The 18,283-nt window shown below is 37.5% G+C and overlaps 1 protein-coding gene across 1 annotated transcript; it reads left to right on the top strand.

Moving 5' to 3' along the window:
* Positions 1 to 7,829: 7,829 nt before the first annotated feature.
* lrrc24 (leucine rich repeat containing 24) lies at positions 7,830 to 17,457 on the top strand (the record flags this gene model as incomplete). The annotated part of the gene is given in 5 exon segments (XM_081373875.1): positions 7,830 to 7,954; positions 7,956 to 8,295; positions 11,703 to 11,981; positions 14,916 to 15,084; positions 16,301 to 17,457. Coding segments are annotated over 5 exon segments (2,070 nt in total).
* Between the last annotated feature and the right edge of the window lie 826 nt (positions 17,458 to 18,283).

The raw sequence follows: 18,283 nt of genomic DNA, 5'->3' as shown, positions 1-18,283 counted from the left end.
ACCGTACACTTTCATAAGTGTCACACCTGCCAGCCGAAGTGCCTATGATAGCCACTTGAGGGCTTATATACACAAACATTAACAAACCAATGACATACAGGTGGATGTAATCACACTAAAATGAGTTCAGGCAAAGGTTTATGGAAATGGAAACGGTCTGGGGAGAAGTGCCCTCTGGTGACTATTATAGCGCTTCTGCTGGCGGGAGTGACATTAAGCATATGTACACCTAAAAAAAAAAAAACTAAGAGTTTTACTTTAAAGTACATTGTTTTAAAAATCTTTGTTGTGCTTTAAAGTACACTTAATTTGATCTGTTGTAGCCTACATGTTATTCAATATTAAATATAAACTTAATATTTTCTTAAAATGTACAAAATTGCAACTTCATGTTTCATTGCATGCATTTTTTTAAATGCACTACAGAAGTTTAAATAGAAATTATATTAAATTTATTTTTCATTGACCATAACTGCACAGTAAATATCAGTAGGCTACATTCAGCAGTGCACTTTAACCAGATTTCAAAGACAATACAAGTAATTATGAAATGGATTACAAATAAAGATGTACTTCAGTCAAACAAAAGGACTGTTTAATATACATTTTAAATATTCATAAACATGCAATTAAGTCTGAAAACATTACATTCTTGCACTTAAGTATTTATACATTTATTTTCAATATGTACTCTTCTTTTTAAAGCATGCTAAAGTGTACTTTTTCACAAGAACAGGTAAAATAAAAGAAACTGTACTTTTGCTTAAACTAACTTTTTTTAGTTGTACTAAATCAAGTCAGTTTTGCAAAAATGGAGAAAAAAGAACAAGCCTAAAACAGCAAAGGTATATTACCGTATAGCTGAAAAGTTGTCCTCAATCCGAGTGGAGCCTGAATATTGCAGGCGCAAAAATACCACAAAGCTTAATCCGTGTGCAGTCCTGAACTGGGGTTGAGAGAATGTTCCTTTACAACCACACTTTTGGATGCTCTTTTATAACTCATGTGGCGCTACAAGTTAACTGTGATAGTCTGTTAGTCACTAATTAAGTTCACCTGTGTTTCATTTAGCTCCTTTTGTTTGCCTGTGCATGCACTCAGTTTATTCAGTTCTTTGTCTTGCATTGCACAATGTGTTCTCCAGTGTAGATTCACGCCATTGTTTTGTGTTTATTAAAAGAAGTTCTGCTATAGATTCCTCTCCTCTTCATTTGGTGACTCAGTTAGTGTTCAATTACATGTGAATTTCATGCTTGACATCACATCTTATGGCAGATATTCATCTCACATAAGTTGTTTTTTTTCAAGAAACCATTTCTACAGACTCTGTCCCAAACCTGACAAGCCTATATTTCACATGGAATTGGACTGTTATTTAATTGTCTTTGCAGGTAGAAGCAAAAATGTCTGGGGGAATGATTATTCTATGGCACCGATGTTAAAATCCTCTTTTAGTAGAGTGAATGCAGGTAAAGTGTAGCCTGGCTCCGCACTCCTATGTACTTTCCTATGCGGTGGGTTTTCTCCGGCCAGTTTTTGGCGGTCCAATCAGCGAACAGAGGGAGTGGCTGAGAACGATGACGTTGATGTGCGCTAGTTTGAGTTGTAGACATACGTCACAACCAAACGTTAGCGATTGGTTATGGCAGAGCCAGAGTGGCTCTGGGCAGATCCAATAGTTTTAAACTTTAAAGTTGTCCATTTATGTTGTGCTGCATTCACTCACAAAAATAAATGTTTTATATATTCACGGTAGGACATTTACAAAATATCTTCTTGGAACATGATCTTTACTTAATATCCTAATGATTTTTGTCATAAAAGAAAAATGGATAATTTTGACCCATACAATGTATTGTTGGCTATTGCCACAAATATACCCGTGCGACTTGTGACTGGTTTTGTGATCCAGGGTCACATTTAGTCTCAGTCCAGCAGCCGAAAGGATGAAACTAGACCGGTCCACCATGAAGGAAGCAAATAGGCATGTAAACGGATGTTAAATATACAGTTTACCTTAAATTGTCATCCACCGAGTTCACATTTTCTTATCCAGAGCAACACATAGCACATTTAAAGTACAGTTTTCCCAGTACAAGGACAGTCTGCTGTCTACACTGTCTCGCTCAGGGGCAGAATCCTGAATAAAGTGGCATTTCACGAAACACCCAGTTACATACGGCACTGCAGATATTAAACCCTCCAAGCTGCTCTCAGACAAGAGCAAACAAAGCGATCCAGCCTTTACTGCATTCAGAACTGGTACAAACTATAAACAAGAGTCTATTAGCTTGTCAGCTGAAGCAGTGAACAGCCCTTATAGCTCATCTAAAGAGTACAGAATTATAACCAGGCTCATGACAGCAGAAAATAATATCTCGAAGGCAAACTGACATTCATCCTGTACATCATCTAGAAAACCCACTGAAGCTTTCCACCAGTGAAAAATTATGCTTTTTGTTTTCTTTTTTTGTAGTTGTTTAAGAAACGGATGAGCTGAATTAGTTTGAAAAACAGTTTGAATTGCAGATGTGCTTTTTCACTAGAACGGATTGAGTGTTTGTTCTTATTTTTTCTGTGTGAGTTCAACATAATGCTCTGAGTCGAAAAACAGGAAAATAATTTATGAAGCAAGTTTGAGAACGCGGTTAACAGCTCACTGGAGGAAATGATTATCAGTGAATAGTGACTTAAAGGAGAACTCCGGTCAATTTTAACATTAAACATAATTTTTTTGTCAATTTGGAGTGCTTTCAATACAGAGAACAATGACAAAAATCGGTGTTGCCTATCCTCTTTTTAAAATTTGCACCCTGTTGACTTCAATGGGGCAATATTTAAACCTGCTTTTAGCCTCTTAACATCCTTGATGTGTCATTACAAGTGCACAGGTCATGTGAGTGATTCCTTCAGAGTGATCACGAGTGAGTCTGACTGCAGTAGATGTGAAAGATATTAATAAAAATGATGTTATTTCAGCCAGCGCAAATACCTGTTTACATCCTGTTTTCGGTTGAAGTCCATAGTAATCAATTGTCGAGTTCACGCGCATAGGTTTAGTTACCTATGATCACACGCGTGAACTCGGCCATCGATTACTTTGGACTTCAACCGAAAACAGGATGTAAATACAGGTATTTGCGCTGGCTTAAATAACATCATTTTTATTCATATCTTTCACATCTACTGCAGTCAGATTCACTCGTGTTCACTCTGAAGGAATCACTCACATGACCTGTGCACTTGTAATGACACATCAAGGATGCTAAGAGGCTAAAAGCAGGTTTAAATATTGCCCCATTGAAGTCAACAGGATGCAAATTTTTAAAATAGGATAACTCGGTGTAGGCAACACTGATTTTTGTCGTTGTTCTCTGTATTGACAGCACTCCAAATTGACAAAAAAATTAGCTCAATGTTAAAATTGACCGGAGTTCTCCTTTAAGTTCCAGTCTGTTTCTCAAAGAATCATGAATCTTATGTCTTCAGAAGGCTTGGAATATAGCAGATCAATCATTTGGACTACTTTTATGATACTTTTATGATACTTTTGTGGTGCTTGTGTGTCTTTTATGAAGATAGAAAGCCTCAGATTTCTCCACTTGTGTTCTACAAAAGAAATAAAGTTTGGAATGACATGAACATACAGTATAACGACAGAAATCTTTTTTTTTCTTTGGTCAGGACTATTTATTTATTTATTTACATATTATTTTTATTTATGTATTTATTTATAAAACCTCTACTAAAAGTGAGATTTAGTAGACAAGATACATCTCTCCATTGATGGCCAATTAATATTGCAAGCATGTTTCTTTGCTTGCAATTGGCCAAATTATTTGGCCATCAATGGAGATATTTATATGATTTTTATCAAGAAACACATGCTTGCATTAAAAAAGGCCAAATTAATACTATTGTAGTCTTTGTTATTAGATTTAGAATTTGATATTTTTTTCCATTTTCATTTTGTTGTGTTTTGTCATTTTTATTATTATACACAGTATATATTTTTCAAATATTTCTATATTTTTGGGGGATTTTTTTTTTTTTTTTTTTTTTTTTAGTAGTTAAACTTAATGAAATGGTGCCTTGGCAACTAGCTGAAATTAAGTTTAAGTTGTTTTTATTATTATTATATTTTAATTTTATTTTTGTTTATTTTATTTCAAGTAGTGAAAGTGTTTTTTAGTGGTTTTAGTTTTAGTTAACAATGATAAACCTGGTTTTAGCATCTACCGACAGTCAAACATTAATGTTGCAAATCTGTTATTTTTCCAAACTCCAATTCCCACTTTTCATGATTCAATCAACATTAGACGGCTTAATGAAGTCCCTCACTAGTCGCTACACTTTCTTCCGATTGAATTTCCTGTTTCACTCAGAAGTGTCAGTCTGTCTGTCTAATATCCATCCATCTGAGATATGACATCTGTTGAGACTTCAACATCCACCCATCATGCCTCTGTTTTCCTCTCTCAACACACTCTGTTGTTCTTGGAGGGAGAATGCAGTGAATTCCAAACACGACGTCTCATGATGCGAAGCCGCTAAATATTAAATTCTGTAGATGTTCCTGCGGCGTTTAAACGATCATCTGGCAGAATCACTTCAGAACCCAGATGCACATGTAAGGGAGCGCCGTATCTCACAGAACATCGCCTTTTCAACACTTCACAGCTCCTTCTTTTGACTTGCCGATGTTTGCGAGGCGGCACACGTAGCCAAAGAAAGGCGCTGAAGGCAAAACTCCCATTTTCCCCCCTTTATTCCCTCTTTGTGATTTCCATTCTCTTTCTCCAGCGACAGGAGAATAGCGTTTGAGTGCAGGACAGTGGACTTGAATAGGCTGCCATTTCTCCACTGATGTTTATCATGTCTTTCTCCTTCATGCTTTGAGCAGATAAAAATGCTTATGTGGGTCATGTTGCATTAATCGAGCTCGCTGTCCTCTCAAATACTCTCTAAATTAAGCAACAGGCATAAAATATTCACATTTGCTCATGGTTCATCATTCAATGACACATTTAAGTGAGGAACAGCTCAAATGTATCACAGTGAAGCAAAACTGCTCTCACAGAGACAATCTTTTTTCTTTCCGCCATATTATATCTTTTTTTTTTTTTTTTTAAATGAGATGTTAGTTTTATATTTAAGGTTTTGAAGACTATTTTGGAGCTCTTGATGCATTCATTTCAGAGCTGGCATCTCAAATCTGCGTTTCCAAATCGCCTCATGTCGCTTATGATCCACGTGGTCAGGACCTCTAAATCTTTCAGCGCGGATATTTTTCAGTCACTACCATGTTTCGGGCTCTGAGCTCAGAGAGAGCAGACCCAGAACTGTTAAACGCATACAGAACTCTGTATTGATCCATTTCGTGAGACTTGTCAGGGCTTTGATGATGCTCTGGCTCTCAGCAAACTTTCTTTCAGATTAGCTACAGAAAGAAAGAGGTGTAGTTTTGGAACATAACCCTGAATGTTAGCAGAAACCGTTTCTACTAGACAACCCTGTGAAGGCCTCAGATCCTCAGCAAAAACCACAAGAACCAGTCCTGCGCACAGACCAATGACCATCCGATCTTAGCAAAAGGAACTGGATGAAATATTTGAATGCTACTGATCCACAATCTGAATTCTGACTTGTGAAGCAGCCTGAATCATAATCACACCGTGTGTGTTCGTTGGCCAGAGGAGAACTGGCCCCCCGACTGAGCCTGCTTTCTCCCAAGGTTTTTTTCTCCATTCTGTCACATGATGGAGTTTGGGTTCCTTGCCACTGTCGCTTCTGACTTGCTTAGTTAGGGACACTTAATATTCAGCAACATTATTGATCTGACTGCTGTTGAATGAGAGCTGAACTGGGGTGCGTTACCCATATGCATCGTTAGCCAACTATGTTCGCAAGTTCCATCCTTATCAGCATAGTTCAACGAGTCAGTGTTTCCCGAAACCATAGTTCTAACAAACATTTGCAAACAGCATCGCAGAGTTGTGTAGTTGGCGCAACAGCTCTCGACCTGTGGTTGGAAGCATAGTTTCTAGTTTGCATGACATGTGGACTCAATAAATCCTTGAGCAAAATAAGCAAGCTGACATTCAATACAACCTGTGTCTTTAATTTAGAAGAGTGTGCATGTGCGAACGTGCTCTACTATGTAAGAACGAGCCTTTGATTGAATCTGGAAATAAAGCAAAATAACTGAGAAAAATGAGAAATAGTCCTCAAATGCCACGTCTGTAATTTATAGCAAAACATCTAGCGTTAAATCGATCTCAAACAGTTTCATTAAAATAAGTTATTACTCCAACACGTGCATGACGTCATAAACCGGCATGGTTGAACGACCACTTTGCGACAATACGGTTTCGGGAAACAGTCGTGACTAGCTAGTTGATTTCTTCAACGATTCATCGTACTATGGTAGTTAAGCAGCGAGTTACGTCGTTGTTCGGGAAACGCACCCCTGGACAATGACATTATTTTTTGCAGAACTGCTTTATAAACTAATTTTAATAATTGATTATCTTTACAACGGAACTGAATCAACACTGAACTGACTTCAGCTGAACAACTGCCGAAATGCAGCATTTTCCTGTATCACTTTGAAAGCATCTGTGTTTACAAAGCGCTACAGAAATAAAGGCGACAAACACAAAAGCACAAAGGATGCTTTTGCTGGCAGGTACAGAGAGATTTTGTGTTTTCTTGTCAGGTTTTTTCCTTGTTGATCTATGAAAGCACGTTTCACTGCGTCTTTAGCTGGTACCTCGAGTTTCCAGCAACAAGTCATTTGGCTGTCAAAAGTGAACATGTTTGACACAACCACATCACAGTCAGTCAGAGCATATCTGATGTCCAGATGTCCTTCATGCACTCATTCATGTACATTATATAAAGAAATATGTATATATATTTCAAAATAAATATGTATATATTTAATTATTATTAAAAAGATTCTACTTCAAAAAATTTTTTTTTTTAAACTTTCTATTCATCAAAGAATCCGGAATTTTTTTTCTATCACGTTTCCACAAAATTATTAAGCAGCATTTTCAACATACAATAATCATAATAAGAATGTTTCTTGAGCAGCAAATCATCATATCAGAATGATTTCTGAAGGATCATGTGACACTGAAGACTGGAGTAATGACGCTGAAAAATCAGCTTTGCATCACAGGAATAAATATTTTTTTTTAATTGAATAGAAAACCGTTATTCTAAATTGTAATAATATTTCACATTATTACTGTTTTCACTGTATTTTTGATCAAATAAAAGCAGCCTTGGTGAACATAAAATGCTTTTGGAAAATACTGACCCCAAACTTTTGAACAATAGTGAAGATATATTAAATATCCATGTTTTTATGTGTAATGCAATTTTATTATTTGATCATAAACCCAACGCTAGGTGTTATATAATCTCAGTCTTATGAACACTCATACTGTTTAGCCGTGAAGTAGATTGAGTAAGCTGTAAATCTGGGACCCGGGGGCCGAAACGCACATGTCTTTGTTCATAACTCTTCTAATCCATGTCTTAATGAAAAGCTGGAGATTTCAGATGGATGAGGCGAGTGGAGCAGGCTGAGGGTTTGATCTGGTCTCCTGGGAGAAGCGTGTAGTGTGCGCTGGGCAGTGTTTGGTGTTGTATTTCATATTCTCTCAAAAAAAAAAGAAGAGAGATCCTGGAGGCAGAGCATGTGCACCTCAAGCCTCATGTTTAATTAACCAAAGCCCAGCACAGATTCCTCCTAAGAGACTGTTCTGTTGGGACCAGCAGGCAGGAGTGAGCGCTATCCGTCTTTTTTTCCCCTCCTTATGTTGACTCTACACTTTCTTCCCTTTCTGCACCGCAGGATTCAATTTTCCGATCCACTTAGGCGGGATTCTCATGCGTTACGGATCCGATTAGTTCACACATGCATGCACTCTTTAACAACAAACCGTGTTTTTTTTCTTTTTTTCTGTGTCTGTCTCTCTCTCTCTTTTGGGCAATTATTCCGCTGGTTTAACTGAAATCCATCTCTCTCTTTCTTCTTTTCTCTTACCTCTCTTTTGCCCTAGTTCTGCCGCCTCTTTTCTATCATTCCGTCTTTCCTGTTTTTGCAGTTTTTGCTCTGAGATGAATCCTCCTCAGCTCTCTGTGGTGTTGGTGCTGATGTTGGCCCAGCTGTGCGCATCTTCTCATGGTTGTCCTTCTGGGTGTCGCTGTTACAGTTTGACCGTGGAATGCGGATCCACCGGACTCAAAGAGATCCCGCAAGGCATTACTCACGGGACACAGGTCAGTGATCACACTAAGCATGCGAGTCATATTTTGAGAATGACTTGAAAAGCGATTTAGACGGTCAAGAAACTCCAGATAAACTCTTAAAGGGATAGTTCACACTAAAATGAAAATTAAGTCATTATTTACTCACCCTGGTGTTGTTGTAATGTCGTATGCCCTTCTTTCTCACCCAGAAAAAAGTTGTGAGAAGTAAAGATTAACAAAAGCACGACATGAAGTACAACACCTAAAAATCCCCAAAAAAGTATCCGTGTACTTTCTTCACTGAGTCAAATATCCTCGTTTGTCTGATGACAGTCAGAATGACAGTGAACTTACGACAAACACAACGGATATATTCACCTCAGAGAAGAATGTACATAAAAGAAAGAAGGGCATATGGCAGTAGAACAAAAACAGAGTAAATAGTCATTTTAATTTTAAAATGAACTATCTCTTTAAAAATAAAGGTTCTCAAATGGAATCGATGGTTCCATGAACAGCCTTTAACATCCATTCTGCAAAAGATTCAAAGGGTACTTTAGGTTATTAAAATGGTTTTCACACTAAGAAAGACATGGTTATTTTAAGACCTGTTCATTAAAAGGTTCTTTGTGAACCCAAAATGGCTCTTCAGTGGTATCGCTGCGAAAACCCCCTTTGGAAACTTTATTTTTAAGAATGTAAAGCATAATTTTATAACCTAACCATTTATTAAAGGAATTTTGCATTGCACAATTAAAAAGAAAGGTATTTGAATTTGTCAAATGCTTGCAAAATCCCTTATCTCCTTCTTCTGGTACACCATTTTTATGACATTTACAGTTTTTTTTTTTTATATAATTAAATCTAATTTAATATAAATAAGAGTAGATACCCTTTTTTTAAATAAATAAATATTCAAATCATAAGAATGTGTGTGTGCGTGTTTTGATGTTAAAAACAATATGGAGAAAACATGGAACAATACTTCCAACATTAAGGTTAGAGTAACAAGAAGCTGCTCGCATGTGTGCGGAAAAGTGCTGAAAAATTAATAATTTTAAAAAAGTCTCTCTACTTCAAAATGTCATGTTTAATTCAATGTGTTACTTGCCATTTCTTTGTAATTATTTGTGAAATTGACTAGCAATTTCTGAGAGAAAATTGTTTCTACACCAAATTTTTGCTCAGGGTATGATCAGTAATATTATAAATACTTTCCATATAGCTTTTATGGGAGAAAAATCAACACGTTTTGAGAATGATCTGATAGGTTGATGAATAACGATTGATCAGCAGTCATAAAGTCGACATAAAATAAAAGTTTACTGTAGTAAATGTTTTTGATCTTATTGTGAGTGTACACTTGTTGCCATTGTACACACAAATAAATAAGGTTTCCATTCTGTTCTTTATAGACTTTTGTGAACGGAAACAAAAACATATACATTAATCACACCAGGCTGCATTTGACCTCAGGTCTACTCGGCATCCGGTCACACATATTTATTCTGGTCATCCTAAACGATAAGATACTGCCTTCTTCTGTACGTGTCGACACCTTGACCCACAGTACAGCAAAGTTGAGATTAAAACCATAGATCATAACTCCAGATAGTGCTGGGAATCATTCGTTACATCAGCGACTCCCATGGCCAACCTTATTTGCATGTCTATGGATCTGCTCCAGTCACATCACTAACATTACTGCAGCTCGTGAATATTCATGAGCCGGCTTGCATAAATTGCTCAATTGACCCGTGCAACCTATGCCGCACAAGAAATTTGCTTCAGCTCGGCCCGTGTTTGATTACAGACAATAGCTTGATAGAAATCAATTAGAACATGAATTAGTGTAATATGTTGCATCATTAATAGAGTTATAGTAGTGGAGACAGGGCACTCAGTCCTACTCTTTGAAAGCCCATTAATGCCGTTCCTGAAGCTGGTAATTGATTTGTTTGTGCGTTTCACTGATAGTGGACCCAGAACTGTGCATTGCTCACAGAACTTTGTATTGATCCATTTTAAGTTAAAGGAAACCTTCTTTGACTCTGACTCCACCTGGAACAGAGCAAAGATGAACAGCAAGAGAGAAATATTTATGCGCGAGTGTGTTTTGTCAGCAGTCTCTCGCTCCTGTCAGTGATCAGGACAGAAACTCAGGTCGACATGGATGAGATGGATGTAGGCGAGCGTATAAAATCAATGAAGCTTACACTGCAAGCGAAACAGATTCTCATTAGAGTTTGATCAGTTTTTGCCTTTTAATGACTGATACGATACAGACCATTTTTTATCTGAACACCGATATACAGAGCCAAGTACTTTATAAGTTTTTAATTATCGTTGCAACAGTAAAACATGCATAATACTAATAATTCAATAATTAATATAGCCTAACTATAGCCTAACTTGATATTGTTATTAATTTTAATTATTTTTTTTATTTCTGTTTTCAACTAAATAATCATTACTATGACAATAAAACTTAATAATAATAATAATCCCATTATTAATGTAATTTATTACTAATATTGTTGTAATTAAAAATGACAACAATAATAACAAAAATAATAACACAGTTTTGAAAATAATAATAATAATTATTATTATTACATTATTAATTCAATATTATAATTTCCATATTGTATTAATATTATTAATATAATATTATTATATCCATTATTTATATTATATTTGATTATTTTGTTGTTGTCATTATTAATATGACTATTAATAATGACAACAATAATAATACTTACAATTATTATATGCATAATAATAATAATAAAATAATAATCAAAATTGTGTTGTTAATTATTTGTATTCCATTATTAATATAATAATATAATCATATTTCCTTATTCAAATAATAGTGTTAATATTATAATATCCATTAATAATATAATTATATTGTTGTCATTCTTAATATAATTCTTAATAATTACAACAATACTTACAATAATTATATTAATACTAATAATATCAATTTCGTTATTAATATCATTTAGTATTATTATACTATTATATTAATATAACATTTTCCATATTCAAATAGTATTAATATAATATTATACCATTATTCATAATAATTATATAATTATTAATAATGACAACAATAACACTTATAATAATTATATTAACAATATAATAACAATAATCATCTCAATCATTTCATTATTAATACATTTTATTATTATTATGTTTTTCAGAGAACAGAAATGTGTTGCTTATTCATAAACCAGCTATTTAAAGCTGACAAGTGTGTATATCGGTAAGAAATACTGGTCAAACTGATTATCTCTAGTTTTCACTGCTTCGGTTTTTAATGATGGTTTATAAAATAAAGCACCTATCAAATATCACTCACTCTCTCTTTTCTTTTAAAACCGTGATATGTACTAATGTTACTCCCATGGAATTTGTGTCCGCTTCAGACCATCTTTCTACAGGACAATGCCATTGGACAGATCCGTCAGCGGGATCTCTCTGACCTCGGCCAGCTGCACTACCTCTACCTGCAGAACAACAGCATCTCCACACTGGAGCCCGGGGCCTTCAGGAACCTGGGTCTGCTTCTGGAGCTCGCGCTCAATGGAAACCGCATCCACCTGATCACAGCGGACGTGTTCCGGGGCCTGGACCACCTGCGCATCCTCTACCTCGCAGGAAACCAGATCACCAGACTCGAGGACTACACTTTCCGCGGACTGCAGGTGAAACCACATCTGAAAATTTACATTTACAGTATGTTATGGGATTTGGGAACATTCATTCACAGTATTAATGTGACTAAAACGTTCATTTAAAGGTAGAAAGATAGAAGTTTAGCCAGGACTCACATTTTTTGGCTTGTAAGGTCCAAAAAAATAAATCAAGAGATCATGATTTGCTACAAATAATACTCAAAAACTTAGATTTCCAAAATAAAAATTTGGAGAAAATAAATGCATTGGAAATATAATTGACTGAGTACAATTATAGTTATTAATATTTTGAATTAGATTTAGTTTATTTTCCATTTTCATTTCAGTTAAAGTCTTAGTAATTTTATTGGGTGTTTGACAGTTGTTTTTGTTTTAATTTAATCATTTTTTTATTATAAAATTTTATTAGTTTTAATTTTAGTTTTTTTAGTACATCAAGTTAAATTAAACGAAACAGGGAAATGTTGCCTTAGCAACAAGCTGAAAAATTATATGCCGGTATTATATTTTATTTTATTTTATTTCACTATAACACTGTTTTGATTTCAAGTAGCGAAAGTGTTTTTTTATGGTTTTAGTTTTAGAATCAGTTATAATAACAAACGTTTCAACGTTTTATCCTAACATTTATGAAATACTAATACCATCATATGGCTGTTCAAATAATACGATTTTTAGAAAGCTCCACACATTTGCACAACCTTTACATGATGTTACCTTTACAAAGTTTGCAAGTTTTTAAATGCTCATAAGAGTTTAGAAGCAGAAACCACAGAAAAGCAGTAAAAAACCTAAATGAATGGGACTTTTTCAGCAATATGGTATAAGACATTCACAGCAGTGCCATCTTTGATTTTTAACAGGAATGAAAGTGAGTCTGTGAGGGATAGACAGGCACGTGCACACATAGACATCAAAGGGGGCTTGAGCACCTGCCCTTTTTATTCCTGGAGAGAAAGTGCCCTTTTTTCTGGGGTGCTTTTTTTCTATTTTTGAAAAATAATATATATTCCTGTTTGCGCACAGCTTCCCTGTCAAACAAATATATTTATTTAATTAATTAATAATAATTTAGCCGTAAATAAAATGACCCACATGATGACCTTTCACCTCATTCCTCACGCTGCACGCACATTTTTTTTTTTCGCGCGGCTATGCGCACTACCAGAGGATGTCTTCAAATCTGCGGCTGCTGGTAAGTGGCGTTTCATTCTCAGCGAAGTGATTTTGATGTTCGTTTACTTATTATTATTTTACAAGGACGACGTGAAGAGAGCATGCAGAGATGTTGTTTATATTGCTGTGTGTAACGTTAGGCTATAGAAGTAACTGTTTTCCTGAATGCCATCAAGATTGAAACCGAGACTGATTTCATAGCAGGTCAATAAACAAATAGTTAAAATTAAGTCATTTACATTTTAGACGCAATGACTATTTTTGTTATGTTTCAGCAGCGAAAATAGTTCCAAACAAAGATCAAGAACCATCACGAATCTCACAGCAACACTTGTTGCATTACTGAATGATTCAGCATTTTGAACGAATCGGTTGAGTCAAAGATTCAATTACCCATTCATAAACTGCCTCATTCTGAATAAATCAGCCGTTTGAATGAATCGTTTGAATGAATGACTCAATGACTCGCTCATTAAGACGGTCGCCTGCCGCCTCCTACTGGCGGTTTAGTTTTATAAAGTATCATTCTTTTCAACATTCCTTATTTGTATATTCAAAAATATTTAAAAAATAATCCAAATTAATACAGTTATAATTTTTCAATGTTAATTATTTAATTTGATTGGTAACAGCCTAGTGTCTTATTATTTTAATTGAATATATTGATCAAATTTGAGAATTTGAAATGAAAGATGGAGCATACATTTAATAAAATTAGTGGAAAAATGCCCTTTTTAAAAGGTACAAAAAATTAGTGTTTTCAAAGTGATGTAATGAAACATTGACAATTTAAGTTTGAAGGGAGTAAAGCCTCTGTTTAGGCTATTAAGGAAATGTAATTTTGCCAAAAGAAGAACTTTTATTTTAAATAAATGTTCGTTTTAAATCAGCCTACTTCAGTGTGATATGTTACCATATTATCATGCTTAACACTGAGAATTTGAATAATTGTAATGTGATGATCAGATGCAGATATTTAAATCAAAGAATATGGGCGGTTTTGCGGGTGGATTATTTATTTTTAACAGTGGATTCGGGTGACTCAAAGTGCACCAAATTAATGAATTTATCTTTAAAATGTACAAAATTTTCTTCCGGGGGGGCATGCCCCCGGACCCCCCTACAGATACCAAGCTCCACCAACAAAAATAATGTGGGAAACACATTAGGCTATATGATGATCTACAAAAAAATACGAATTTAATTATCTTATTATTAAAATACATTATTAGGATTTTTACCACCTCCGCCTCATTTTGAGGATGTAAAAACCCTGTTACTGTATTTTGATCACAGCCCTATTTAAAGCCTTGTTCCATGTGCCCCCTTTTATACTTTGAGCACCTGCCCCTCCAGAGGTCTCTGCACGGCCCTGGGGATAGACATAGGTACATCTCTTCAGGGGGTTATATACTGTTATTTAGTGAGTTTTTGGATTGTTCTGCTGACGAAACACTGCAAGAATATCTTTCCGAGAAATTTCAGTAGACAAAAAACCCCAGACACCATGAGCTGTGGAAAATTATAAGTGATCTAGAAGCTTAATACAGCTTTTTACAGCAGATGCCATTAAAAACACAGCAAGTCTTTCGCTCAAAACCTCACTTTCTGAATAAGGTCTATTGGATGGAGGGACTGAACTGAAAATAGATGACACTGCATCTCTAGTCTAGGTTGTTTTACAAAGTGTGTTTTATGATCGTACCGATCATGCTCATTGCAGTAACCATAATGATTGATTCATCAATGTTGATGAATGTTTTCCAGCGGTTGCAGGAGCTGCATCTGCAGGAGAATGCGGTGGAGGTGCTGGGAGATCAAGCTCTGGTGGGTCTGTCCTCTCTGGCTCTTCTGGATCTGAGCAGGAACAACCTGAGGACCCTGAGTCCCGCGTCACTGAAACCCCTCGTCAGCCTGCAGGTGCTGAGAGTCACGGGTAAGAGCTTCTGCCACAATAATCAGAATAACTCTTTTTAAGTCTTCTACTGTTTAGATCTTTTCTCCTTAGAAATGCAAATGTGAGGTTATCTCATAAATATTAATTAAGTCATGTTTCCATTGGTAGCTCTTCTCATTTAAGTAAACTAATTAAAGGAGCATTTCATAGGAACATTAATCTTTATTGAAAGTGGGTCATATATGTAGTCGAAATGTAACATACATTTCGAATTTGGTGCCTTATTGACAGAGGAAAGACAGAAAGTAACTTTAGGGCGCATTTGTATGGAAGACAACAACTCCCACAATGCACCACATTGCACAGCTCCCACTAATCCAAACACTAGGATGGTTCACAACACAAACGTCCGTGTCCTCGTCTGATTCAGAGATTTCGTCCAGGAGAAATTGGCATCGTTGAAATTCTTTGCAGCAGAGGGACTCAATCTCTGTGTCCGTAGGCGTACAGTGAGAGCACAGGCATCACCAGTCCGCCCCAGCTCGAGCCAGTCCGGGCTCGTCTTCCGTGACAGGCAGGTCTTCTGCCTCCTGTCTCCTGCGGCTCGTAAAAGTAGCCACGAACATCTGATTCGAGCATCAGACTTTCGAAATCCTCGTCTTCCATATCATATTGAGTATGTTCCGCCATTATCGTAACTTCACATCTGGCTCCACAGCGCCTGTTAGCTTAGCTTCCAAACAAGATGGCGGATATTGCTTTTATTTTCTGCAAGTGAAGTCCCACCCACTGATCTCTAATAGGTCTGTAGCGTGAGTGGGTCCCACCCCCTGGAAAAATGAGGAACGAGTGTTTGTAGTCTCAACCGCTCTACAAAGATATGGGACTCACTGCTTAGAATGACGCAAAATGACGATTTTTACATCATGAGTAGGAACTGCAACACTGAAATCCGTATTTCTCCCGTCTCGGGGGAAAATTAGGGAATAATGCACGACCATTCAAAAATATGACTGGGTTTCTAACGATACAAAGCTTAATGCAAATGGGTGAAGTGTTTAATATTCATGATCCAAGCGTTCACTATGATCTAGTGCTGTGCAGTTGCACGACCTGCAAACGTACTACATTGACATGGCATTTAGATGTCAGCCAAGCTTTATGTTTGCTCAAGTATTTTTGCACAACATGCCGTTTGGATTAACATTTAATAATGCTGTATTTTGAGAGGTTTACATTGCGTTTGCTCTGACAGATAACCCGTGGCGCTGCGACTGCGCTCTGCACTGGCTGCGCGGCTGGATAAACGAAGAGGGTCAGAGGCTGTTGAGCTCAGCCGAGCGCCGGATGCTGTGTGCCGAACCTCCGCGGCTGTCCCACCTCAGTCTGGTGGAGGTTCCCCCAAACAGCCTTGTTTGCATCCCGCCTGTAGTGCAACTGGAGCCCAGCCACTTGACAGTGCGTTTGGGGGAGAGCCTACGAGTGTCCTGCCAGGCGTCCGGATACCCACAGCCCCAAGTCACCTGGAGGAAAGCGTCTCACGGAAAAGCCCAGCTGTCTCCCAGAGGTCTGGTGCAGGAGGTCGGGATGGACGGAGATGCAAGGACCGGTGGGAGGTTGGTGACGGCCAGGCCTGGCGGAAAAGGAGGGTCGTCGAGTCGCGGGCCAGTCCGAGGAGTAGCCGAGGAGGGAGGCGACCGGGAAAACTTCGATCCTGATACGGGAAGCGGGATGTTGTTTCTCAGCAATGTCACGGTGGCGCATGCCGGACGCTACGAGTGTGAGGCCTGGAATCCCGGCGGTGTGGCTCGTGTGACTTTTTACCTCTCTGTGAATATGTCTTCGTCCCGCTCGGAAATCTGGCCTCGGTTGCATTCCTCGTCGTACTATCATCCTTCCTCTGTGGACGTGAGCCAGGAGCCGCTGTATGAACTGGAAAGCATGGACTTCAACGCACTGGGAACCGCCACGCAGACGGCCATCGCGGTGGGAATCTCGCTGCTTGCCTTGACGGCGCTGTTGCTGCTCTGCATGATTTACAGTCGTCATCGCCAGCGGCAGAAAGAAGAAGGCGGGTACGGCGCCAGCAAAGAGGAAAGCATCCTCTATGTCAACGACTACTCCGACGGTCCCACCACGTTCGCTCAGCTCGAAGAGTACCGGGACGAACGCGGCCACGAGATGTACGTGTTAAACCGCGCCAAACCGGTGCTGCCCTCACCACCGACATGCATCCAACAGGGGTCGGTGCTAAAGGCCAGTGAGTGTCTGACTCCAGGACGGTCCACAGGGATCGGACCCCGCAGAGCTCCCGCAGAAGGAGGGGAAGGACCTCCGCTTGATCCCGAAGGGTTGTTCATGAACCAGAGCTTGCTGTTTGACACGCAGATCGCTTACGAGATCCACTGCTGAACTGTATCGCTGGAAAGACTTCAGGTTTTTGCCAGTGGAAAAATCCTGCTGAATTTCCTTTTGTTCTGAGAGCACAAAAGTTTTTTTTTAAAGCATTAAGGGAATAAGAGACTTTAAAGCTGCGTTGTGCAATTTCAGTGCCATCAGATGTATTTGCAAAATTATTGTCTGACTTCCCCTGTAAGCAGGTTGGACCAGTTCTAAACACACAACATTGGTTAAGTCAGTGTTGCTACACTCTTAAAAAATAAAGGTTCTTTATTGGCGTCTATGGTTCCATGAAGAATCTTTAACATCCATAGAACCTTTCCATTCCACAAAAGGTTCATTATAGTGTAAAAAGTTCTTTAGATTTTTTAAATGTTCTCCACACTAAGAAAAATATATATTTTAAGAACTGTTAACTAAAAGGTGCTTTGGAGACTAAAAATTGTTCTTCTATTGCATTGCTATGAAAACCCTCTTTGAGAACCTTAATTTTTAAGACTGTAAGTTGAGCTGCTCGAACAAGCAGAGAAATGTTAAAAACATCAGCGTTTACTCTAGTTGGGGAAATCAACCTGCGAATGGCAACTTAAAGGAATAGTCCACACAAAAATGAACATTTATCCCATAATTTACTCACCCTCAAGCCATAGGTGTATGACTGTCTTCTTTTAGCCAAAAACAATCTGAGGTATATATTAAATAATATCCTGGAGCTGTATGGATTACTTTTATGATGGATGGATGCACTTTAAAAAGCTTTAAAAACTCGGGCACTATTCACTCCCATTATAAAGCTTGGAAGAGTCAGGATATTTTTTAATAAAACTCAGATTGTGTT

This window comes from Scardinius erythrophthalmus (genome assembly GCF_964197995.2).
Source record: "Scardinius erythrophthalmus genome assembly, chromosome: 9".
Classification (NCBI taxonomy): Eukaryota; Metazoa; Chordata; class Actinopteri; order Cypriniformes; family Leuciscidae; genus Scardinius; species Scardinius erythrophthalmus.
This window is presented reverse-complemented; position numbering and strand designations above follow the sequence as displayed.